Consider the following 27,368-nt stretch of genomic DNA (forward strand, 5'->3'; position numbering starts at 1 on the left):
TGCAGGGGTTTTTTTGCCATCAATTTCCTATTTTAGTGCAGTATGATCAGATATTATGCATGAGTTAATTTCACTTACTTTGCATTTAGTTAGGAATGCTTTATGGGTTAATATTTGGTCTGTTTTGGAGAATTTCCCATGTGCAGCTGAGAAGAATGTATACTCTTGATGTGGTTGAGTGGAAGACTCTGTAACATCCACTAAGTCCATTTGCTCACTGGTATGATTCAGTTCAGTTGTTTCTTTGGTGACTTTTTGTCTAGTTGGGCTATCTCTTTGTGACAGTGGGTTGTTAAGATCTCCTTTTACAATTGTGTTCTTGTGCATTTGGTTTTTCATGTCCGTTAGTGTTTGTCTTATCTAGTTGGGTCCTCCTCTATTTGGTGTGTATTTTTACATTTTTTAGTTTTAGTCTTGTTGTTTTCCACTTACAATTATGTGTGTGGCATATTACTAAGTTTTTGTTGGATTGTTGAACAGAAGTGTTTGCAGTGTCGCTGTGTGAATTCCCACTTTATATGTTCCACTTTTGTATCTTGAACAACTTTTTGTCAGAGGGCAGTATGTAAAAATCAACTAGTGATTTCTTACTGTTTATTTTTTCTTTAAATGTATGTATTATTTCTACTCATTTGCTGTTTAGTTTAGTCTTACTTTAAATAAAATAAAAAAAAGTATGTGGTGGCTTCTTTATGTCTTTTAACCATTTTTGACTTGAAATTCACTTTGTCTGCAAACACAATAGCTACCCTTGTCTTTTTCTGGCTTCCTGTTTCATGGAATACTGTTTTCCACCCTTTGATGTTTAACCTATGAGTTTCTTTTTGAGTCAGATGTGTTTCTCGTGTACAGCATATTGTGGGATCCTGTTTCTTGATCCATTCTGTCATTATGTTTCTTTTGACTGGTGAATTGAGCCCATTTATATTTATGGATATCACCAATACATGCTGGCTTGACTTTGCTGTGTTGTGTTCCTATTGTTGGTTTCCTGCTTTTCTTCCTTGTTTAATTTCTCGTCCAGTCTGGTGGATTCTTGTTGTTGTTGTTTGTAGATTTTGGTCATTTTTATCTCTATCTAGTATGTCTTTCAGTACTCTTTCTAGGTTTGGTTTTGTGGACATGAATTTAGTCAGTTGTTTTTTGTCATGGAAGTATCTTGTTTGTGCACTAGGTTTGAAGGACAGTTTTTCTAGGAACATCAGTCTGGGTTGAAAGTTGTTTTCTTTTAGTGCTTGAAATACTTCACTCCAAGGTGTTCCTAAATTGGAGTTTTGTGCCGAAAAGTCTGCTGTGATTCTAATAGGCTTCCCTTGATAGATGAGTTGATAGATGTCTTTTCTCTAACAGCTTCAGTATTCAGTTTTTATGCTGTGTGTCTTGGATGTTAATTATTGCATGTCTGGGGTAAATTGTGTTGCTTGTGACTGTTGGCATTGTGTATACCTCACGTTTCTGTATATCAAATTTTTTCCCTTTGTGTGGGAAATTTCCTGCCAATACTTCTGTGAATATTTTAGTTATGTCATTTGCATTGACTCCTGCATCTTCACTGATGCCTATTAGCTTATGTTGTTTCTGTTGGCATCATGTTGAAGCTGCTGGATTGTCATTTCATGCTGCTTTTTGTTTTTATAAATTCTAACCTTTCGTGATCACTATCTGTGATCCTGTCTTCAGGGTCTGAAATTGTATCCTCATCTTCATTTAAATGGTTTTGTTAACTTTCAATGGAATTTTTTATTACTTGGATGACTCTTTGAATTTGTTGTATGGATTTTGCTTTTTGCATTGTTCCTTCAACGTTTTGATCAATTTCCCATGCTCTGTATTTTTTAATCTATTTTTTCTCCAGCTATGATGAGCAACTTATTTACCAAGGTTGTTATTTTTGTGTTTAGATAAGACATTATTTCTAATTTTATTTTTTCTATAGCCTCATGGATTCTTTTTTCTTTACTTCATTTGCTCTCTTTTCAGAGATTGCCGGTGTGTGACTTTTAAAGTCCTGTATTTCATTGTCACTTGTAGTTGCCCTGATGGACTAGATGTTTGAGATAGCATTTTTCCTCTTCATTTTGTCATTTTCACATTTTGGGTAAATATTTGGTCTTTGAATCCCAACAATCTGAAGTATCGGTAGTGGTAATTTGAGGATCCTACTGTGTGGTTGATGTTTGACCAGTTTCTGGGTATCACGGTGAAGAGGAGAGCCAGTCACCTGAATTCCTCCTACAGGGCCTGTTGGGTGAGTCCTATATTCTTTCTGGACTAACCAACCTAAAAGTGCAGATGTAGGTTAACTCTTAGTTTCTGCTGTTGCTTTGTCTTCAGGTTGTTGCAGGTCACCAGCTCTCCTTGTCCATAGTGTTTGTGTCAGCTGAGGCCCTAATGTGTCAGCGGGGTCTCATGAGCTCTTTTAATTTTGTCCAAGATGGGGAGGCCATAGTTGCACACTTTTCAACCTGTCTGATGTTCTCTGTGTGGAAGAGGGGATTACCCACTCTCTTGCCAGGTTCATCAAGGTCTTACCAATTGGAAGGAGTTTCACTTCTGCTCCTATTTACCCACGGCAGACCTGTGTTTTAGGGGCAAACTTACCACACTGACTAGAGCCTGCTGAGGTCTTCTGTTTGGGTGAGGGGTTCCCTAGGCTCCCATCCAGCCAGCACGGTAATTCACTGTAGTCCAAGTTCTAGAAGAAGGGGTTGAATCCAAAGACCAAATGAAGTACTAGCTAGGTCCAGGTCGTGGGTGGATTCCCCAAAGAAGAGCCCACCATGGCTGTCCTAGGTGATCAGTCATGCCACTGGTGTCCCAGGTGTTCTGTGGAGGAGTGGGCCCAGTAGCAGCAGTCCCAAGCAAGACAGGAGTGTTGGGGTGTCCCTGGTCTTCCTTGGTGGCAGTATGAGGTGGATTGTTTTCCAGGGTGTCCCAGCTGTTCCCAATGAGGGGTTGGCCCAATGTTGGCAGTCCTAGGAGGCCCAGGACTGCCTGGGCACCCCAGGCAGGTGTTCTTGTAGAAGGGTGGGCCCAGCAGGGGCCTAGGTCAACCTGGGGCTTCCCAGTTGTTCCTAGCATCCCAGATGTCCCTTGGGGAATGTTGGGTGTTAAGCATGGTGCAGAAGCTGTGCTCCATGGTGGTGTGGTGTGGTTCTCTGTCTTTGTGCTTTTAAAAACTGAATTGCAAACTGGGAAGAATTAATTAATTAAATCTTCTACTTGATCTTTTTTACTGTGTGTGTTTTTGAGACAAGGTCTTGCTGTGTAGTTCAGGCTGGTCTTGAGTTCATTTTGTAGCCCAGGTGGTCTGAAACTTGCACCAATCCATCTAATTCAGCCTCCTGAGTTCTGGGATTACAGGAGTGCACCACCACTGCAGCATTTTTAAAATCTTTCTTTTCATAGACAAAACCTATTGTTCCATTTCATTCCAACTAATATACTTTGTGTTTTTTTAAATGAAATTAAAAATTTTTTTGGTACCAAGGATCAAACTCAAGACTTTGCATTTGCGAAGCAAGCACTTACACTGCTGAGCTAAACACCCGGCCCTCAACTAATACGTTTTAATCAGTAGTTTCTCAAGTATCTTCTTATGTGCTTTCATCTCTGAGATACACTGTCTATCTGCATTATGCAGGTGAATGAGTGAAATACATTAAGTATCCAGTGGCCTGGATGACGTCAGTTTTAAAGTTTCTTCGAGAATGCTTTCAAACCCAATAAGAATGACTCACAACCTTTAAATTCTGGAGAACTATACTGTTATGTGAACAGGGAAGTAACAACGAAATTAACAGCTGTGTTGTAATCAAAGGAGTTTATTACTTTGTAAAAACATAGACATGGAAATGAAAAATAAATATAAATTTTAGGATTCTCTCACAAAACATCTGCAAGTAACATTCAAATCTTTAAGTTTGAAATTCTGTAAATAATTTTCTTTGGACAGCGTAGGTTGTTGTATTTGAGAAGGAAAGAAATGTATTTCATGAGGCAAAACACTAACTTTTTTCTTTTAATTCGTACTGGGTATCAAACTCACGACCGCCTGCTTGCAAGGCAGGTTCTTATGCCGCTGAGCTAAATCCCCAGCCCCAAAACTCTAATTTTTAATACTGATGTAACAGTGTTGTAAGTTGTCTAAAATTACTTAATTTCTGTCCTTTAAAACCTATATTATGTTCCTAAGGTTTGTGTAACTTCTGTCTTAAATAATCGGGCTCCCAATGGGGTACGTACAGCTAAGGTAACATGTAGGATAGGTTTCAAAATAAACTTTCATATCAAATGCTGCTGTTGGGGTCCAATTCCTTTATGAAACATGCCAATAAATATTGCTCTTAATACTCTCCTTCACCAAATCAAGAACCAAGTAATTTAGGTACTCAAAATAGAGATAGTGCACTGCTCTTAAAGAACCCCTCAGAAACAAGAGGGAAACTCTTTGCAATATAAAACATCCCAAAAATCTTAGTGTCATTTTAAGCTTTGGTACCATGTGTAAATACAGAAGTTAAAACATTATCATATATTTTCTGGAAGTATTAACTTGAGAAATGTGAAAATTAACTTTTAACTTTTGTTCTAGTTCTTCTCTCTATCCTTTTTTTAAGAGACTAGAAAAAGTTTAGAATAAATGAATAATATTCTAAACTCACCAAACTGAAATGTTTTAATAATGATTTGTAAGTTTGCAGCTTTTCTACCTGCTCCAGAGCTCTTAAAGGCACAAACATAGTAGCGAAAGGCTTAAAAGTACTCTGAAACTTTTGGGATGCCTTGTACTTTACTATCTGTAGTGATTATTGAACCATCATATTGGTTCACATTATAGAAATATCTTCTGACATGTTTATTTAACAAAGGGAAATCATCAAAAAATTATCAGCACCACTTTTACCTCATAAGATTCTGTATGAACCCGATAAAAGTAGATAGCCAATAGCAGATGATTTTTCTTTATGACCACAGACATGGAATGGCATGAGGCTGCTAAGTAGTGATTGTAAAGAACCTGAGTGCAAGTGCTCTCTGGCTGAATTTTTATGTAAAATTGCTGACATGACTGCCTAGGAACTCAGTGATACCACAGGAAGGAAGAACCTTCAATACTGATGACGTGGCAGTGTAGTCCTAAATGATTTCATAAGTGTGAATACTCTCATTTTGGGGCTGGGTGAATGGCTCAGTAATAGACACACTGCCTGAGACATGGATAGGAATGTGGATTTTTCTCTCAGCACCATGTAATACAAAAGGTTCCCCATTTTTTAACAGTAATACTACGCTAATCCTAAAAGTCTACACAGCTATATTGTGGCAGGGGACATCAAAAGTAAACAGATACTATTTAAAAAATCTACCTTAAAATTTATTAAAATTTTAAACTAGCTTAAATTTATACTCTTAATGTAAAAATCTTGCAGAGTTCACAGGCATTGGCCTGTGAAGTAAGCGAATGGTTGTGTCAGCCAGGAGCTTCTGCTTTGTGGTACTAGTAACTCTGCTCACATCAATGAAGAAAGGAAGTGTGTTGTTGCTTTCACAAGGTCTCTTCCCATGCAATACAACTATAACTGTCCAACAGTTTCTGAAATTCAAGGTCTTTCCTTTTGGCAAATATGTTCACTTTGGATTTTTTTTGAAAGACTGGTGGTCCATCTTGTGTAAACGAGGGTCTACGATGTCATAGCCCTCATCTCTCTCTTTTAAGACAGGATGGCTTTAGACAGTTGAATTCCAGTGAAGCTGTCATCACTGGAAGCTTTTCTGATTTCACCTCTGTGCAAGCCTCCATCCTCACAGTATCTTGACATCGCCTAGGAAAGTTTATCAAAAGGAATACAGGTAAAAAATTTTTAAAAGACAGAAACCTTAAAGAAAAATAATCTAATCACAGAAGTTTAGTCATACAAACTTACTTTAGCTACTTCATGGTCACTGATGCTTTGGGTGTTTGAGACCTGCACTGCCAGGTTAAGAGGTTGCTACTTCCTGCCAATTCACTAATATTCTTTAATGATGATTCAATTACCAAGTAAGGGGAAGTTTGTTCAGTTACAGTCTTTACAAATGGAGTTTCCAAAGCTGACAAAATTTGGTGATACGATAAGCTACCAACAGCATTTTTTATCGTGTAACTATATGAAAAATGATAAGGCTACATATGTGCAAAAACAATCAGTAAATACTGAACCAGCTATTCCAATGCTATCTGACCATTATTAGTTTCCAAACCTTCCTTGGAAGGTGGTATGAATTTAATGTAGAGCAGGAGAATTCTGTAGCACCAACACATGCTTCTTCAAATTCACATGAGTTGTAGGAGCAAAATACATATTCCAAAATGGATAAGTCCTCAGTTTAAGAATGAGTTCTGTTCTGGGAGAACATTCCTGAGTCAGATTTATTTGTGAGTCCAACAAAATGAATCTTATAGTCAGTGGACACAAATATACAATGTAAAGCACTGAAAAGCAATCACCAGTGAAATAATCTTCATAATCTGCGAAAACCTGAAACCTAAATATTTGTAAGTTGGAGACTTACTGTGCCATGGACGCACTACAGAAAGTACCATTAAATGTATGCATCCTTTTCAGGTATCAATTGTTTTGGTGGAGGATCACCAAAAGTCACAAACCATGTGCATTATTTTGCCTATGTAAGCTGCCATTTCCCTTTAAAACTCATGTACTTCCAATTTCCACATGCACAACACATATCTTACATATAGGGCTGTCATGTTAGCCAGTAAGAATCTGTCTACTGAATCCTTGGTCTTGAAGTAGGACAGCTGAATTGTGATATGAATTTTAAAATTGAGTAAAAAATAAGCACAAGTAATTAAGTGAACAGTATTTGTATACATGATAAAGAAAACAAGCCCAGGTAGTTAATCATGTGTTGCTATGGAGAAAGGTAGTGGTTCAAAAGGAAAACCATTTTGATCAGAATAATGCTGATTAAAATATTCTGAATTATGATCAATGAAAATAGAACTGCTTTTAAATAATAATGTGGATCTCTATCTGAACCATTAAGAACTAAAATATATGACACACACTAAAGGTTTAGTAAACTCTTGAAAGTGTTAATTTCAAAACTTGCCATTTTCCTTAACTACTTTATATAATATAGCCACAGATGCTGGCATTAGTGGCTCACAGAACATCCTAGTTAGTGAAGGCACAGCCTTACTTCTATTTTCTGTGCTCTTTCTTTGGTGAGAGGTGCAGGCACAAAATACATGTTGCTGTGATCTGCTAAAGAGCGAAGATCAAAGTAGTATTTGGCATAAATGCTGGCAGACACATTAACATTAAACTCAAGCAGACACAAGTAATGCCTTTCCAGTTGATTTCTGTGGAGGAAGAACACAGAAAAATGAACATCAGACAATTTTGATCAAGTAGTCTATCTTCGAAAATGTCATTTTGAGCTTCTAAGTACTGCTGTAAATTCTATTAAAAGTTTCTTTACTTTAAAGAAAAACAAAACAGTAAAAGGGTACAAGTAATACAGAATTTCAAAAAAATAAACAGTAAGAAATCACTAGTTAATAGATTACATAATGTCATATTAGAAATAGTTGTTCAACTTTCAAAATTAAAGCATACAAAGTGGACATTCAAACAGTGAGACTGCAAACAGTTGTGTTCAGTGATCCAACAAAAACTTTATTTTACAGTCCTAAACACACCTTCAGTTGTATCCTTTAGAGCACTTTCTATCTCTCACTTTTTTACAATTACAATTACACATTTTGGGTTTTATTACTCGTACAGTTCTTAATACTGACTGCTGTAAATTCTGAGATGTAGGGAGGCTACTTAACTGATAAGAAAAAATACTCATGTGCCAACAGGCTGTTTTGAATTGTTTCTGTATCCCAGCACTTTTGCATTTGGGTGGACAATAGTTATAGCCTATTCATTACTGCCTATTGCTGGCTCATGATTCTTTCTTCAACGTCCAGCAGTGCATCTGTGTGACTCATGCTTCACACACATTCATCACTACATTGAGCAGAGAAAAAATAAATGTATGCTAATGTTAGCTCTCAAAGGCTTGCAGACATATTGAGGGGGAAGTAGAGGGGCACCAGGGAAAGATGCACCATTCTGCTCTCTGAGGGGCAAGCACTTCAAGCAAGCATTCATCCTAAATTTGCAAGGAAGGAAAAAAAAAAACTCCACTATATGAGAAAGGCAATCCTTTCCCCTGTCTCAGCATAAGAGACTGTGATGAAGGGCATATTATTAGTGGGTTTACAAATTGTGACCATGACAAGATACCCATTTTAAACTTTGGAAGATGGAAAGGTCAAACACAGGAGTCTTAAGTGGACTACATCCCTTGTAGGACAAGAACATTGTCAGAGCCCTCACACTCATGTTTCTGTGCTGGGGAAATCCAAATTGATCAGTATCTGCTGCCCCTCACCAGAAGAGAATGTACATGTGTGGGCATACACACACATGCACAAACACATGCACATGTATGCACACGTGTGAGTTCAGTGCAGTGGAAAGAGAAATGACTGGGTACAGCCCTGTGCTATGTGACTAGGGAGCTGCCTTTGCACCTTCTATACACATAAAATCAGAGCCCATCAGACTGATTTCTACACACATACAACACTCCTAATGAGGGGTAGGCAGGCACAGGAGTCTGGAATAAATTCTGTTGTAAAGACCAGCTAAAGCAAAGGTACAACTTGTGACTCAGACTAAACCTATAGCCCCAGGGATATAACAGTGATCAAGCATTTATTTCAAAAGTCAGACATGGTCGCCCTTAAAGAAGGGAATGGCGCTGAAAGCTGTTAAAAAGCCATGAAGATAAACACAGTAATATGTTATATTGATGGTAAGGTTATAAAATACTTGTCTGCAACCTCCAGAAAAAAATTACAGCTTATGAATCATACCATTACAATAACAATCCATTAAAACAAATTAATGATGGAAAACATGAATTTCTATACTGTAGATTGACAGGGTATCATAGTTTTAAGCTCATTTTTATTTTCTATAAAATGTAATATTTAAAATATTTCTTAAAATGCATGCCTTAAGGGACCAAGTGAGCTGGAACATGGATAGAAAAGTCACGAAAACCTCTTAAACTCACATGTCTTGGAGTGCAAGGTTCTTGAGGATCTGGCAGAAGTATATGTTCCACACAGCCTTATCATGCCAAACCTTGAAGGCAAGAACAATGGCTCCCAAGACAATCCTTTTCCAGTTGGTAGGACAGAGGTCAATCTTAGCATATGACATCAACCTTTCTAAGTAAACCTGCAAAGAGTAGAGCACCGCTTTTTCATTTTAGCTCTGTTTAAGTGCTTTGCTAAGAACTGTTGTACATGATGTTTATTCTGTGATGAGAAAGGGAAGTGCGACTGAGAGATTGTGCTCAGCTAAAGCAAGATGTGAGGTCACAACTGTAAATCAGACATGCCTGCTGCCCATGTAATTTTCCTACACAGTTTTGGTGAGTGGAATGCCTGGACATTGCAACAGAAGTCATCCAGCTGGTAGTATTGCTATCACCTCCACATTCGTGAAAGGCGCAGGTGTAAGTTTGTTCAGTAAATACCAAGTGCCACCAACATGTAATATAACATACAGGTGGTAGATATAAAATGGTTTTAGACATGTTATAGTCAGCTGTGATACCTAACTCAAAGTGAGCACATTTCATCTTTTCATAGTATTAAGCCTTTTGTGGCAATAACTGTGGAGAAAAGCACCTTCCCATGGCTGGTGAGCAGAACAGCATGAGAGGTGCAAGATTTACAGCTATGAAGTTTTTCTGAAACGCAGTACCTTTATAATGAAACCACAAGTAAAACAAGATGGTCCTTCTTAGAGCCCTTTTTCATATTCCCACTATTCATGAATATCGATTTTCTTTCCTACATAATTAGCTACTTATTCAATGCTTTGGCTTTATGATGAGAAGAACAGCTGCCAGCCTGTAACCCTGGGACCCCTAAAGTTCCAGGCAGTTCATGACATGACCTCAGGCACTGTTTACATATATCAAATATCTGTTCTACAAAGAACTAGGTGAGCAAATTGCCGAGTAATGATGACAGAGGAAGCTGTATGCTGTTAATTAAATCTGATCAATACAAAAGTTTCCTGATGCTCAAGTCTCCTAGATAGAAAGCTTAAGATTTGCACATGTACCTATTCACATCCTTGTATACTTGAAATCATTTCTAGGGTATTACACTAAAAAAATTCAAGGTAAATTCCAAGTAAAGGTAGATACACTATACATTTAAGCATTAAGGACAAGGGAAAACAAGGCCATAAAATTTCCCCAAATGGTGAAATTTTAGAAGCAGAGCTCATGGACTGGATATGCTATTTTAACTCTTTCTATCGCAACTATAAAGAAAAAGGCTCACTTTTAAGAGCATAGTTACAATCTGTAAGCTGTCAGGCTCGCAGTCCATATTAGGCAATATTCTTAAACCTTGACTGTATTCATTCTCCAATACCTGCTCCCTTAGCTATTCTAACTATGTTACTGTGTTCCAGGATGCAAATCTTCTGTATATAAGTGATGTGAGATAATGAAACAATGCTGGTCATCTTTTCCATGGCTTTGTTTTGGGTTAGTATTCATTTGTACCACTTGCCTGTTATGTGAGTGGACCACTGTTCTTTACTTTCAAACAAGGCAAACTCTTCCATCAGTATTGGTGCCCCACCCCACTTCTGCTGGACACTGATTATCTCTTTCTGAAGACTTTTTACGTCAAATGTCACTCCCCCAGGTGGTTTACATTGCTCTCATCTCCCTTGCTGAAACTCCAGTACTGCTACCTTTGACCTGGATCACTGTATTATGCCTATGCATATCCCTCATTTCCCCTTCTTTGTTTAACCATTTTTCCTGTATCACTGCACTCTTCTGGAACAGTCTTGCCAATCCGATTGTGGGATGCAAACTTACACACCAGTTATGCATCCTAACACTCCACTCTCCAACCCTTCCTAATATGTAAGCAGCACTGCTCCTTGCCTAGTACTATGAACAAAATTTATAGTGTGACATATTCCACACCAATCTATGCATACTTTCTATTATCTCTACTTCCATTGGTAACATGAAAGCTTTCTGTCCTGAGCTTCCATTTGTCTTTGGTCATCTGCATCACCATGTTGCTTCCTAACCCTTGTCCTCTGCCTCTAATCCAAACCCCACCTGCAGTTTATGTTCCCCAAGACAGTCTGGAAAGCCCTGACATGTAAGGAACAATTCACTGGTAGATCAATATCTACCAAATGTTACCAATCAACCTCCCATGCTTTGCAAATGATGTGTGACCCTGAGAGAGTGATCCTTACCCACAGCATGCTAGTCACCCTGTTCTTGCTTGAGCACATGAAACATGTTCCTGAACTGGGGGCCTACATCTTACCCTCTTGAATGTAATGCATGAGCACCTTGCCTTCCCTGCTCCAGTCAGGTTGTACTTCAAGTGTCACTACTCTGAAACAAGATCTTCCTGGTCACTCTGCCTGAAACTGAAAGCTCTGAAATCACTCTTCAACCTCCTACAATGCTCTGTCTTCTTGACATTTACTGCAATGTGAGATATTCATATACATGAAAAATATCCCATGACTTTTTCACTAGATCATGAGCTCACAAACAGCAAGAATTTTGCTCTATCTCTTTGTTCTTCCCCCGCATAAATATCAGTGAGTATCAGTGAGTGTCAGTGCAACTTCTTGACCTCATTCATCACTCTGACCACATCATCTCTCGCCTTCATTTCTCTTTTCTCCTTTCTCCCATTGCTCTGCCTACTTCTTTTGAAACTTTGCCTTTAACTGCTAAGGACTCCTGCCCACTTTTCAATGAATTCATTCTGTATATTTGAGCAGCCACCGTTCTTTACTTCTTAGTCACATTTCTGTGCCTGTACCCCTACATCCAAAGTATATGAAGATATGCCACAGTTATTTCAAGGAGCATCAAGCTTACCTTGTTTACATGGACACTTCCACCTCCAACCCAGCTCTGCTTGCTGTGCTATCTATCTCTACAAATGGAAATGTCCCTGATGGGTTTCTGTTTCAACAGAGGGCATGACTAAATGCCATCAGCGCAGCTGCTGTCTTAAGTGTTTTTTGTCTTCAGGCCATGTATATGACTTTCCACTATGCATTTGGTGGGGGAAGGACTGGAACAATCTCAAACATTTCACCAGTATTGTAGATGACAAATTCCACCTTCCAACTTCTGTGTGGATAACACAAATATGAGGGCACTTCTACAGTGTATCATGATAACAATGCTTTTTAAAGAACTACTGGTACTGTCATCCTGGGCAACTTCATAAATAGACAGAAGCTATCAACAGGGATGGGTTGATACCCATACCCCAAAGACTAGAGAACTGAAGGCAGTGAATTGCCTGAAACACAGCCTGGGTCCTGTTTTGATCAGCCTAAAATCAGTGTCTGTGTCTCCTATGGTCCTGTTAATGCTCTCCTTCCCACCCCGTAGCATGTGCAAGTGTTCACAGTGTCAGCTCTGTGTATACTGATGTGTGTGGGGAAAACTCTTCAGCTTCCTTTAATTGCATTTGTTTTGTGATGAGAAAATTAAAGACACCATTTTAAATGATAATGCCTAGGGAACCCAAATACATTTACTTTCTTTTGATAGGCTTTTTTATGGTTTGTGTCTAGATGTCTACCCAAAGCCATGTGCACTCAGAGGACCTATTTAGAGAAGGGTGAATCTAGATTATGCAATGCTGGGATTAAGGGTGTGTGATTGCTGGGTCAGATTATTGGTTGGATTGACACTACCCTAATTCCAGTAGACTGCATAAAATGTAAGGAACAGAAAGAAGCTTGTCTCTCCCTGTTTCTCTTATTACTTTTGCTTTCTTCCACTGATATGGGCTATTGCTCTTATGCTATGTTCCACTGAACTTTGGAGCCAGTACATTATGGACTAAATCACTACAAATTGTGAGCTAAATGAACTTTTCTCCTTTTTACAATGGGTGCCCTTTATTTTGTCTCAGCAATGAAAGAAATGTATCAAAGGCTGGTCTTAGTAAAGTTCTCATGATAATTTAAGGAATCTAACTTGAAAAAAGTGACCTTTTATGTGTACAAAACCATTCTATGCATGTTTGATAAAGAAGACACATCTTACCAAAGTCATTATTGCGCATTCAGTTGGTATGCATAGGGCATTAAAAATAATAGCAACAAATCTGTATATACATTCATGTTCAGGATCATGCTGAAAGTAGTCCTCTGGAAGCGTCTCTTCCTGAAAGGAGAAATGATGCAATGCAAGTATGATCTGAAGAAAGCTTTAAATATTCTTAAGACAGCAACCTTCACCTTATGTTCACATGTTCCTGAAAATAATTTTCACTGGGTTGTATGTCATTTCATCTTCTACTAGAGACACTGGGATCTTTGACTTTGCCCAGTGATGCTTTGGTCAGTGAGGATCACATATTCAACAGCAGCCCCATAATGACCACATGGTGCACCAGAGTCATCTTTGTTGTGTAAGCACACTCTGAGGTTTGCACAAGATTGGAATCACTTATCAATACATCTCTCAAAATGTACTCCATTAGTAAGAAGAAGAGAAGTGTGCAAGGTCAGAAAAATCACTATTTCTTTCTACTGTGATTAACAGCATTCTCAGATTGATTTATAGCCTTAAAGTCTTCTAAATTGTATGTTGTATTTCTTTGTACATGGCCTGAAGTCTAAAATATATAATTATTGTCCTGCAGCCACAACCTCTTCTGGAAGTCAGCAGCCAGATGACGGTTGAGCAGTGCAAAGTGATAATATGCCTGAGGAACTGACTTTTAATTTTACATCATTCAAACCTAACTCTTTCTTCAGAGATATCACCTATGCAGTAATGTGTATATCAGATTCTATTGGAAAATATTATTATTATTTTATTAAAAGAGGAAACAAAACAAAACAAATCAAAGCAGTAAAGGGTAAAAATAATACATAATATCTGGACAAATATATGCAGTAAGAAATCATTGATTAATAGATTACATATTTTCATCTTAGAAACAGTTGTGCAAGTTACAAAATTAAAGCATACAAAGTGGAAATTCATACAGTGAGATTGCAGACAGTTCTCTTCAATGGTCCAACAAAAACTCAGTAATGAGTTTTTCTATCCTACACACTTAAATATATATGCAGGTATATCCTTTAGATCACTTTCTTTTCCTCTCTTTTTTACAATAACAATTACACTTTTTGAGTTTTATTAGTCCCACAGACCTTACAACTATTGTTTGAAGCGATAAAAAAGAACAAATGTGACAAAACAAAACAGAGTTAGTTAGAACAGAAGGATGGACTTAGTACATGATGCAAAAACAGAATACCAGGTGATCAACAATGGTTACCATTATGCCTCTTGGTATCTTATAAAGAGTTGTGTATATCATCAGGTACAATAAAATTGAGCAAAACAGTACAGAACAAGACCAGTAAAACCTACATTGGAGACCTTACAGGACTTCAAAAGTAGATAATAGTGAAAGCATAATGGCCATCATAGTAAATCTTATTGTCTTCAAAGTGGTTGCCTATGCCCTCAAACTTGATAGTATCAAACAAAACAGAATAGAGTGAAATAAATCAGACCAGGATGGGAGAGCAACACAGGTGCTCAAGAGAGGTTAATAGGAAAAATAACTGTTACTATATCCCACTATTTTTTAAATTTAGTTTTAACTAACTCTTTCCTCAGAGATATCACCTATTCATTAATGTGTATATCAGATTTTACTGAAAACTGCTTTTGAAAATGTACATTTTCTGATGTTGGAGTAGTACATTTATTCACTTTAGTTCAGTAATAGAGGAGCTTTAAGCCACTTTTGCCCGTATCGTAACCCTAAAGAACAGTTCTTTTCATAGAACATGTCATACAACATGAGGTTGGAAAGCATATGATTTAAATTCAAATAGAAATGTGTGATTTATTTCTGCACTTAATATCAAAAGAAAAAGCATCAAAGATACGATTAGGTAAAAAATGATGATCTTGTAAAACTGACACTTACTGTGAGAGGATGCAGTCTCTCATCAAAAATATCCAGGGATGTATTTGCATCTCTGCAAAGAAAAGTTCATCTAAGTCATTTATATCTTAGTTAAGTACCTGGTAAGGGTAGGGGACTATGGAGAAAGAGGCCTAACCTTCAACATATCAAACAGTTTTACAAATTCTTCTCCTTGATTTTGACCTTAAGACATCTCTTTGTTTAGTGCATCAAGTACTGTGAAGACTTTTCTAAGATAAGCAGGCTAAGTTGCCTATAAGTAATGACACTTCATTATAGGCAATGCTAGTAAACCAGCAGTGCTAGGTATTCAAACTTAGAAGTGTAGTAAATGTGAATGAGATTTAGATTCTCCAAAGTTTTCTTTTCTTCAGTCCTCTATATTTTCATCATGCATTTGTGTTTCTGTTGTGTTAAAAAATGTAGCAGCTTTTGTATAGGAGACCAGTATTTTCATTGAAGTATTATACTGTGTTCCTATAAAGCAATAGTTGGCTGTGGTCTCTGGACCTCTGGAGAACCCTCAGTATCATTTTCAGGAGGCTCAAGACCTCAAACTTCTCTTACAATCATGAAGAATTTACTTATTTTTTGACTGTTGGTCACTTGTTATGCTCGTATAAAGGAAAAAGCAAAACTTGCAATTTCTTAATGTGAACCAAGCCTGTGGCACTAAGTTACATCAGAGGTCATGGTATTTTTCACTGTCACTTACAGTTTGGTTTGAAAACCTTTTATAATTGCCCATGATGAAACAGCAAGGAATAATGTTGGTAAATCTTGGATCATCTTTTTGGTATTATGAAGAAATGAAAAGTTCACATAAAGCATTTCTGCATACTGAAGTATGTTCTCAGAAATTCACTTCGGATTTAGTTGTGAGTTTAACTGTCTTTTTATCATAGAACTCTACTTTTACATGAAACTAGATATATCAATAGAGAACATAGTGGGCCTTCAAGGAAAGTGAAGAAATAGTTGTTGCCAATGTCAAATTCAAGCAGTGAATCTAAAACTTTGAGATTTATGCAAGATGTATACCTTCAAATCTGCCTATGACAGACTCTCAGTAGCTGGAAGACTTTTTGCTAAGACTGGTGATGATAATAACAAAAGTGTTCTGGATGTTGTAAAAAAATCTGAACTGGTAATTTCAAAGCTCACTGATGTATATTATGAATCATGTACTGATAAAAGAATTGCTCACTGTGAAAGACACACCAATAAGAGTTATTTTGTAGCAATTTCAGAGACACAATGTAAAATTCCATTATACCTAACTTAAGAAACTAATGGTTGCAGTGTGTGATGTAAAGTAAAAGATTATCCGTAATGATCTATATTTTAAAAGCACATTTATATCAAAATATATACAATTATGTGATTGGTTAGTCTTCTTATTGTTTCTTCCAAAGGAACTGCCGATGAATCAAGAAAAAGGTGAATTTTATTGTGTTCTATTCAGTCAAATGAGGACTTGTACATCAGTGTAAATAGAGATACATTTTTCAACCAATGTAGAAAGGGAACAGAAATGTAAGAGTTATAAAAGATAGTCATTTTTGTTATGTGTGTTAACAATGTGGTTTTTAATGGGAGTGATCTTGTCCAACAGTAGACATTGTTTGTTATCACAAGATGAGGGAGAAAGCGACTGGCATCTACTAGGCAGAGGACAGCAGTCCTGTAACACATCCTACACTGCATAGGACAGCCACCACAACAAACAGTACCTGGCTAAAAATGTCAGTCGATCCATGATCAAGAAATGCTGTTAACACCTCCCACCTGCACACACACAGGCACACACAAACACATATGCATTTAACTCTGTTTTAATTTCTAAACAGAACAGATCAATATAATCTATGGAAGCAAATATCCTTTGTGATCTTTAAGAGAATATTTTTCAACAGACCTAATTACAATAACAAGAAACCTGAAATGACTTGCTTCCATCTATTACTAAAAGCACAGCACAACCTCTGATGTTTGCAGCCAGGGCCTGATAATATATAGGTATTCTGTAAATTAAGTTGAAGTATAAGGCAAGTTTTTAAGAGCTCACCTGTATTTTATGTGGTAATATACTGCCAACGTCATACTGTGGGAAGGAAAAAAAATATATGTTATAACCAAGATTATTGGTGAAATTGAAGACATGTTTTCAAGGAGAAACTTCCCATAGACTTGTCTTGCAGTTTCAGAGCAGTATCATGTGGGCACTTGCCCCTGTTTAATTTAACTTGCTTATAGTAGACAGATGCCAAATGTTATGCAATGTGACATCAGGACATCTTCTTTTAACTATACATTATTACGTTTTTCTCTGTCATTTGTGTTTCTACCCGTATAACCTCTTTCCCTGGACAAATTCTATAAATGTTCCCAAATACTTAAAACTAAACCACATAATATTTGTTTAAAAAACTTTGAAGCCCGTGCATTTATTTCAGTTGACTTATTCATTATTCACCTGCCCATAATTTTCATTATTTCTCTGAAAGTTAATTAAAAAAATGCTGTAGAACAAAATGAAAATCATTCCTCCAGTACAAGAAAAAGTTTTGTAGTAAATACAAGTGGCCTCCAAACTGATAATAGTTCTTTTATGCTGAAAAGTCAGTGATAGTAATGCAGCCTACATCTGTACAGTACAATATTCATGGGAAATATTTCCAAATTAGTTTAAATAAAGAATAAATAGGCAGACACAACCCTTCATATCATACATTGCTGTATCTCTAAATTATGCATAGGTGCTGTTTATTAGGGTACAAAGGGATTCCCTTGAGTGAGTTATATGCTTTGATTTGCTCTCATTGTTTAAAAGGAAGCTTAACATCATCAAGGGAAGACAAAGCTGAATTTTAAAAGAAGTCCAGAATGTGTTTAAAATTTAAAGTCTGACATCATATGCATCAGGGATGCACATTTTATAGTATTTCAAACAGTTTATCTCCAAACTGCGTTTAATTACAGACTGACCATCATACATTGAAAAGGTTCACCAAAACTTATTAGAAATTTCATCTAACAACCAACCATTACAGAAAAGGGAACCAAAGCTTGCCCAAAATCCAAAAACCAAATAGTCAGAAGCAATTCTTTTCCTATATAGTATTCTCTGGATCAGTAGTTCCCAAACTTTCCTGCACACTGGAATCACCCAAGGAGCTTTACAGTGATCCTTAATTCCAACTTGGGACATTATGATTAAGTGGCACAGGGAACAATTCGGTACAAAGAGTGTTTGAGAAGTTCCCCCAGGTGATTCCACTATGCAACAATGTTTGTGAATGACTTAAAAGTTAAATGTCACAATCGTTGGGCATGCATTATGTACACTACTACATGTAAACTTCATCCTTCACCCCATAGGTATGGGAAAGGGTACTGTAGGCAGGGAAAGAATAAAATAGGAAACTCCTTAGGTTTTCTGGCTAATCCTAAATAGAATGAGTTAAAACACTCCTGGAAAAATTTCCCTTGGCAATAATGTGAAGGAAAAGGGTAGTGAAAAACAAAACAAAACAACAAAACAAAAAGGCACCAAATGGCTTAGGGGCTTGCACCCAAAACCAGAGAAAGAGCTGACAAGCAGAGTACAAAGAAAGTCTTGTGCACAAAACCGAGGTAGCCTTCCTTTTGTACTTCCTATAGAATTCAGGGAAGCAGACTGGAAAGGAGGAGTGACTAACTCTCGGGGAAAACTTGTGTGTGTTCACACCTATGCACTAGCACACACACATACACATATGTGTTCACTCTAGGGTTAGCATATTATCCACTCTAGGAGCACTGTATCACTACAATACACACACACACATCTCGTTACTAACTCAAATGTAATGATGAATAAGGCACCTCTTAGTCAACCAGCTGTCCACCTTGGAGAAAAGGCCCTCTCAAGGACAAATAGAAGTTACACAAAGCCCTCGAAAGCAATGACATAGGCTAGTGAACCTGGTCCAATACAAATAAATCCCTGGGAACCAAGAGGGCTATGGTAAGTTCTAGGCAGGGCAAAGTGTCCTTGGTACACAATAAAGGTATCCAGGAACAAAGGCCTATGGATCTTCCATGTTTCTCTTGTCAGGGTGGCTATTTTCTCCCTTTCTATTGAAACATGCTTTCAAAACTTTGTATCTTTAATTTGTTATTGTATTAGAGTTTATAATCCAGGTGAGCCACTGACCCCAGTGCAGTGGTGCTCACACAGCACATGAGGTGACACCGCATATGTATTATGGCAAACATTCAAATGCTGGTAACTGGGGTGTCAACAGAGGAAACAGCGATTCTTTTTTCCAAGAGTCATTTCTAAATTGTTAAACTGTGACTCATAGAGAACTATCTTTTCTAGAAATATCCAAATATAAAGCACCTGTTCTTTTTACATTTAACAGTGTCTTGCATCATACATGTTTAGTATAAAGAGGCACACTTTTCATGGGATTCTTTAGTTGCTAAAGAATCCCTTCTACCACGAGTGGATTAAAATAAAAATGGGAAAATCACAGTTAGGCCTTTACAATCAATATAGATGTTTTGCGCCAATATTTGAAAGTGGGAAAGGAAGAGAATAATCATATGGCTGAATTTACCCAACATGGCTGGAATGTTTTAGCAGTAGGGGACCTGTCACTGAGGCCTCTGCAGCATCCCTGTACTCACCATTGTACTATGTTTCTATGATTAGGCTTGCTGAGTGTGCTGTCATCCATCCATATTGAGGAGCAGGAGCTGTAGTTCCTCGTCAGCTGACAGTAGAAGAAAATGTCACAGTAAGTTAGACCCACAAATGTTGGGGCTGTTTCCTTGGTTAAAATGTCAAGTGACAAACCATGAAGGTATTTCTTACAGTGCATGAAAGGTCTGAGAGCAGTGTCATGCATATGGGTCTGCAAAATGTTACTGGGGGAGGCTGTTTCTTTTCAGGGGTGTTGGAGGAGTAGGTTGTAAAATATAGCCCTTATTATGCTACCTATTTTCAAATCTGACAAGCATTTAGTATACATCATTTTATAAATAGTATAAAAAGTTTAAAATAAGATTTTCGACTTTTAGCAAGAAAAACAGCTAAGATTTTCTATTTCTACTGTTAGTAACTAGAATAAAATGTAATGCCTTGCATAATATTGGCACAGTATTAACAGTATAGTACAACAAACAAAAGCTTAACACTTAATTCATTAACTAACACTAAGTGTGTTAATGTGATGAGACAAATATTTCACAGTCAAAGGACTGTGCCAGGGAAGCTCAGTCACTAACAAGCCAGGGCGATAGGTCACCTGGACCTGTACCCTTACCAAGAATACACAAGTACTATTTGAAGATTCCCTAACATCTAAAATAGAGGACAAGAACAACTTTGAGAGCTGAACATTCAATTATTTTCTGGGAGGATTTCCATTACATCACTTTGTGGAAAGCCTCAGACACTCAAGATTACATTTAATTCTCTAAAGCTATCTGACACTTATGAGGACACATTTCTGCCTCATTCATGCAATTCGCTGCCTGAGAAGCTTTTTTCGGTGTTTATGTCCCACAGATTTGATCCCACCTACATTCTGGAATACATCTGCCAACAGCTGCATCATAAAACATTTCTCTGAAAGTGTTCCAGTGACAGTGTAAGAGATTGAGCATATTTAATATTTTCCTCAGCATGGGAAAGACCTTAAAGGCATGACCCATTTTGTATAAGTATATGAACATTCTGAGATGGTTAGACAACCTGTTTGGTGATATCAACAACACACAGCACATCTGGGTGAGTACAATTGGTCCACAGGTGAATTCAGATCAAGAATTTAAGAATGAAACTGTCCATGCCCCATTTTCCCATTTTTAAAGATAACTAGAATAGCAAAAAAATTCATAAACATTTCTAAGTGATGCTTAATCATAAAATTTAAAAGAAAAAATTGTAAAACACTAAATGTCTATCATTCTGTCTTATGTATACCCCCTAGTACACACAATATATACTATAACAGACATTGTTTTTGACATACACTTATCTAATATGCCGTAATGTCAATCACTTAACCTTGAAAACAACTTCACTTATGAAATGGAAAACAATTATTCTTTGCTGTAAGTGAGTAGGAGTAGTCCATTACCATAAAGATTCAAACAGATTCATGCATTCACACTTAACAACAAAGTTAGGAAAACAAAAATAATTACACTACCAAATCTGATCTTTTTGGCAATTACACAGCCTGCTGAACATCTGTGATAGAGGACCAAAGTGATACCTCTTTTGTCAAAAAATAAAAATGCAGAAGTCTGGAAACAATGAGGTATTCTCATTTAAGAACTGCAATAATAAAAATAAATTGCATTTTAAAAATTAATGTGACATTTACAAAGTCTATTCAAGCATTGTTTTTCTTCTTCTTGAGTTCACTTTGTCCAGCTCAGATTGTCCCAATTTTCTTCCTGTGGTGCCACACTAAAATATATTAATATGTTGAATTATTTAGGTTTCCCTTGACAAATCTCAAGCATTAGAGCTACCTGGAGATGCTCCTCCAACCTTCCTCGTAAGTATTTCAAGAACTTTCATCTATTTTTAGTTTTAAAAAGCCTATCCAGATGAGATGTCATGGCACATGTTTGTGTCTGTGTGTATTTTGTGTGCAAAAGTCAGCCAGAACCACGTAACAGTGTGCAACCAGAGAGACAGAAGACATGCAAACAAACTTACACAGTGGTCCAAGTAACCCTAAAAGTCTTAGATATCCAGACACTGAATTATCCTCTCAAAATAGTCTCTTTCTGGACAAACTCAAAACATTTTAAATATTCTTTTGGGCCATTTGCTCTCAACATAGATCTGGATGAAAGCCATCAACAGTAACCATGCCAGTACCTTAACATTGAACTGCCTTGAAATTTCTTCAACCAGATTAATTTAATTTCAGCCTTTGACAAAGCCTTTGGATATGAGCAAAATGCAAACTTATTTTCTGCAAATGTAACACACACACACACACACACACACATTTTACATTTCCTATTACTCTCCCACTAGCCAGTTTAAAACTGTTTTTTCTTTTCACTTTTTTCAGTTGTAATAAAAAATACACAGCTGGTATCTCTAGACCTTTCCAAATGATCTTACATGCCACTTATAAAGGCTTCTGAACCATATGGTCAGGTAGCAGCAGCACAGCAATAACCCCACCACCAGCACAAAACTCTGTGTTAGTTACTTTCTCTTCACTGGGAGAAATCATCTGACATCTACAAGTTAAAGGAATCCTTAATATATTGGAGATACATACTTTTAAAGGTCCAAGTTAATACCATTATATGTATTTAATTTAAGGGTCCAAGTTAATACCATTATATGTATTTAATTTAAATACATTTGGTTATTGCTTACACTAGATGTTTCTTTAAACCCTCTAGTGCTTATAGTCTAGAGACTTCTGAAGAGGTCAGTGAATCATGGGTGTGTGATACTGAATTAGTTCACTGAATGGTTTAGCATAGTTCTGTGTGGATAATTAGCATAATTCTGGGTGTGAATGATGGGCTTAATGGAGAGAGAAGATGCACCTGGTTTTGGGTGGCACCAACCAAGAGGCTTATAGCCTGAATTAAATAAAAACTGAAAGGAGGAAGAAGTCTTGCTGCTTCTTACCTGCCATTCCATGCAGTGTATATCCGCTCTCAGGTTCCTCTGCCATGACTTCTTGCTTTGGAGCCAGATGACTGTGGACTAAAACTTCTACAAAATGTGAGCTAAAAGACACCTTACCTCCTTTAACTTGTGGGTGTTGAGTATTTTGTCCCAGCAATAAATAGGTAACTAAGACACACTTACCCTTGAACTACAAGTTTTAATTAAGTTAAAAATGGTGGATTGATTGAACATGCAGCTAGTTCAACTTGCTCCTGAAATATTATTTGAATTAAAGGATAAAATAAATGTTACACATGAGACCTGGGTCCAGAATGGACATCATTTTTGATGTGTGAGAACTGTAAGTTAAATACTGTTAACTCACACGGGAAAATATTAGGGCACTCTGAGGCACAGAGCACCTTGGCATAAAATGTGAAGCAGAGGCCATGAAAAACCATAGGAAATGAATGTAGAGCCATTGTACACCTGTCCTCCATCTCTGCAGGTGCTATGCAGATATTATATTCTATAGACATTAAAACTTAGAGATATCAAGTACATCATGGCTGAGACCTAGACATTAGTGGAGGAAACACTGTACGATGAATAGTTTCTGGAAAGCAGGCAGCTTTGATTGTATTCCTCAGGCAGAGTTTGAAGAGCTTTTTCTCTGATATCAGGCTGTCCAAGAGATTTGGCCCCCAGGTGTTGCCCAAAGCCCTGCAAAGGAAAACCTGATTTCACTGCCAAATTCTCACAGTGGAGCCCACTAGTGAAATGAAAGTTTTGTTCACATACAGTATTTCAGTCCAGGGAATGCCAGGGTCACCCATGTATTTCAGGGAATCCTCTGACAAGAGAGATCATTGTAAGAGGAACAAAGGAATTTGTGGGAGTGCTAGAAATTCAGGAGCAAATTAGAAGTTTAAAAGTACTTCAATACCAGGTTGAAAAATTTCAATTCAAGGAATAACTAATATTTAATCAGAGCCAAAGGAAAAAGTAGAAAATGGAAAGAGGACGGACATTTGACATGAGTGAAGAAGTACGAGTATGAAAAACACAATATTTGAATAAACAAAGTATAAGAAAAACTAGAGAATATATCAAGGACTTTTAAAGAAGAGGGAGTTTTCAGACTTTAAAGACCACCGCAAGGAGATGAAAAAGTCAATAACAAACCCGTCTGTTCTTTCAGCATCCCGAAGATAGAGAAGCCTTTGAAAGCTTCCAGAGGAGGGGAGTGGCTATAGCTGGTTATTCATGAGGTATATAATATGGGGACAGCAGAGTTAAGAACAACACTAGTAATGAGAAGAGCTTTGTGAAAACTGGCATCAACCTGCAAATCTATGTTTTATTAAAAACTATATTTTCCTTTACAGGCCGGCTTCTTAAAATTATCCATATGCCCTTTCACAGGAGAAAGTTTTCCAGTAGGACAGGGGAGCACAAGACAGAGGAAACAAAAGAATCTAGGACAGTGAGGACACTTGCAACAGAGCCCTATGGAAGACAGACTTCAAGGAGATATTCCAGGGAAAGTGAAGCAGCAGGCCTAAGGACAAGCCTGTCACTCTAAGGTAGGAAAGCCAGTGAGGGCGGTCTCTGGGAGAAAACCGAAGCAAGGGTGTTTTAGAATGTGAACAATGTCCTGGTAGGCACATGACTAATGTTACAGCATTGCGGGGATTGTTGTTAAGAAAACTGTCCCATTAAGAATAGAAAATTGACCTCCCTCAAAGAGGAAGAACATGAAAACAGAAAGAGCGCTGGGGTTACTTATCCTACTTGGTTTCGTGAACTAATGCTCCTTAGGGATCGTCCAGCAGTAGTGCAGAGCTGTGTACATTTCAGAAATACTTTAGACAAAGAATTAAATTGTACAAAGAGGCAGAACAGTGTGACTGTTATTACATAACCTAGCAGTAAACAATAGTCATAAATGGTAATTACTTATTTATTTTAAAGTATATGATCTCAATAAATATCAAAAACAAAAATAAAACTGTATGATGCATCTGAAGGAAATTGGGGAGAATAAAGTCATTGCGGAAAGAGGAAGCTAAACATTCACCTGTTATGACGGACAATGCTAAAGACTGATGTGTTAAATAGTTTATTTTGATTTTTAAAAAGATTAAAAATTAAAGCCAAATATTTCATACAAACCTTTAACACTGTGCCCATATTACCACAATGGAACTTAAATATCAGAAACCCTTAAAAATGGAAATTACTAACTCAAAGACTTTGTGAAGTAAATTTAAAACATTTCAGGAAAATACAAGATACATTAAAAATGCAGAAAAGGAAGTCTATGGTCTCAGACTGGCTCCTCATTATATTTGTTTAGAAATCATGGCAAAAACAATCAGATTTACTCAATTCCTTATCAACTATTTACTTACATGCTTGAGATGGGTGTTGTTCCTCTGGTCATGCACTAAGAATAAGAAAAACAAATAAACCTACTTAAACTATTATAATACAAATGCCTTAGAAATGTACATTGAACTGACTGCAAAATATCTGATGGATTATAAATATAGAGAATATACAAAATGAGTATTTTACTTCTAAAAGTAAATCATCTAGTGCTGGGGATATAGCTCAGTGGCACAGTGCCTGCCTGGCAAGCACAAGGTAGTGAGTTAGAACTGGGTACCAAAATCAGCCAATTATCTGCCAAGACAAGTTTGATAAAGTGAAAACCATATATTTATTTATGCCTTCTGTTTACACTAGAAAATGACAGACTGTCCTTACATGAAAGAAAATTGTAAAACTGGATCCTAGATGAACATTAGCTAATAGAAAAAAGTTAACTTATTACATATCTCTCCTATTACCAGGCTTTCCTGAGTAAATACACACTACTTTGTAATTGTATATTGCTTTATAGCTTAATTACAAATATCTAATAGCAGACGGCTCTATGAACAAGTTTCTGGTTAGGCACTCACTATTCTCTTTCTGCTCTAGAATTCATAACCTACTAAGTTAATGCAGATGTTACTAAAAATATTAGTGATTCTTTAGACAACTGTAAATTAATCCACCTGAAATATCAAGCTTGAAATGAATGTGCTAATCTAACTGAACACCCTCTCAATAGCACACAATTCATTCTGGCCTAATGAAGTACATAAAGCAAACACTCCAGAGTTACATGGGCCACCACAGCATTTCCCATACTGTTTCCTCTCAAGCTAGACACCTGCATATTCCTTTCCCCTGAAGAGAGGAGTGCGGATCTGTTTGTTTTTTATCCCACACTCTACATGTGAGAGGCACATCTCCTCTCCTGAAGAAATGGAAAAACACAGCAATGCTAACCAGAAATGACCAGCTCAAAAAGAAAATTGTCATATTTGACTGTATTCTCCCCCCCCCAAAAAAAGTAATAAGCACTAAGGAGTAATAAAATCCAAAATGTGTAAATTTTGTTGTAAAAAAGAGAGGGAAAAAAAAAAGAAAAAGAGCTCTAACGGATATAACAGCAAGTATGTTTAGGGGTGTTAAATAGCTGACTATATCAATGTTTTTGGATCATTGAACACAGCTGTTTGCAGTCTCCCTGTTTGAATGTCCACCTTGTATTCTTTGATACTGTGATTTGAGGAACTATTTTCAAGATGATAATATGTAATCTACTAACAGGTGATTTCTTACTGTTATTTTTTTTGTTTTGTTTTTTTTTTTTTTTTTTAGTTCTGTATTACGTGTACACTTACACCGCTTTGGTTTGTTTTGTGTTTTTCTCTTTTTCCTCTTAAATTAAAAAAAAAAACATTCCTCCCTTGGGAAAAAAAAAGAAAATTGTACAGAATTGAAAATATAGATAAGAATCCCCATTTTTCATTGTGCTGCATTTTTCCAAGTATTACAGGAGTTTCATTCCTTAAATTCTTACTCTTGTAATCAACTGGAAAATTTTGTCATATATCAGACTTTTAGCAACAAAATAAAATGACAGCAACAACAACAACAAAGGCAATTTATCCAAACATGAAGAAGAGAAGTTAGATTTCACAAATGTTATTCTCACTCTGGAGTAAGCAGGACACAATGATTTACAGTAGTTGCACACATTGCCTTACCCCTTAATGTCAGAGTATGTTTACACAGATTTTCTTCATAGGATAAAAACATTTTTGCTAACTCACAATTTCTGAGAATGCCATAAATCCTAAATCTGGTGTGAGGTAGGCTCACTTGATTATAGCACTGTAACAGTGAGATGGAAGGGATGACACAGTAGGACTCTCGTTGGCTCTATCCACATATATACCTATCTGCATATCTGGATCTATGATTTTTAAAATGTGATGCCAAGATAATCGAAGTGTAAACTAAGTTTTATTATTTCTCCTTACAACATTTCCTGTGCAAGAAGGGGATAGGAACAAAATAATACAGAAAAATAAGTTTAAATCCATGACCCCTTCCTTAATCATGTGGTCTCCTGTAGTGATAAAGAGGCCGCAAAATGTGTTAACAGAGAGTAAACAAGCTCTCAGTTTTAGAGTGACATTAAAAGAAAGTATATAATCAGATATTAAAAGTAAAATGCACATTCAAAAAATTGAAAAACTGAAT

The 27,368-nt window shown here is 36.9% G+C and overlaps 1 protein-coding gene across 1 annotated transcript; it reads right to left on the minus strand.

The window, feature by feature from the left end:
• Window positions 1-5,714: 5,714 nt before the first annotated feature.
• LOC134472293 (cyclin-Y-like protein 1) lies at window positions 5,715-20,013 on the minus strand. The gene is made up of 7 exons (XM_063233616.1): window positions 19,793-20,013; window positions 17,184-17,219; window positions 15,116-15,167; window positions 13,207-13,326; window positions 9,142-9,308; window positions 7,207-7,369; window positions 5,715-5,825 (listed from the first exon to the last, which is right to left on the minus strand). The coding sequence occupies exons 1-7, from the start codon at window positions 20,011-20,013 to the stop codon at window positions 5,715-5,717; spliced, it is 870 nt and encodes a 289-aa protein (XP_063089686.1).
• Between the last annotated feature and the right edge of the window lie 7,355 nt (window positions 20,014-27,368).

The sequence above is a fragment of the Cavia porcellus genome, unplaced genomic scaffold (genome assembly GCF_034190915.1).
Source record: "Cavia porcellus strain 051 isolate PalLab524CR breed Dunkin Hartley unplaced genomic scaffold, mCavPor4.1 scaffold_23, whole genome shotgun sequence".
NCBI classification, from domain to species: Eukaryota; Metazoa; Chordata; class Mammalia; order Rodentia; family Caviidae; genus Cavia; species Cavia porcellus.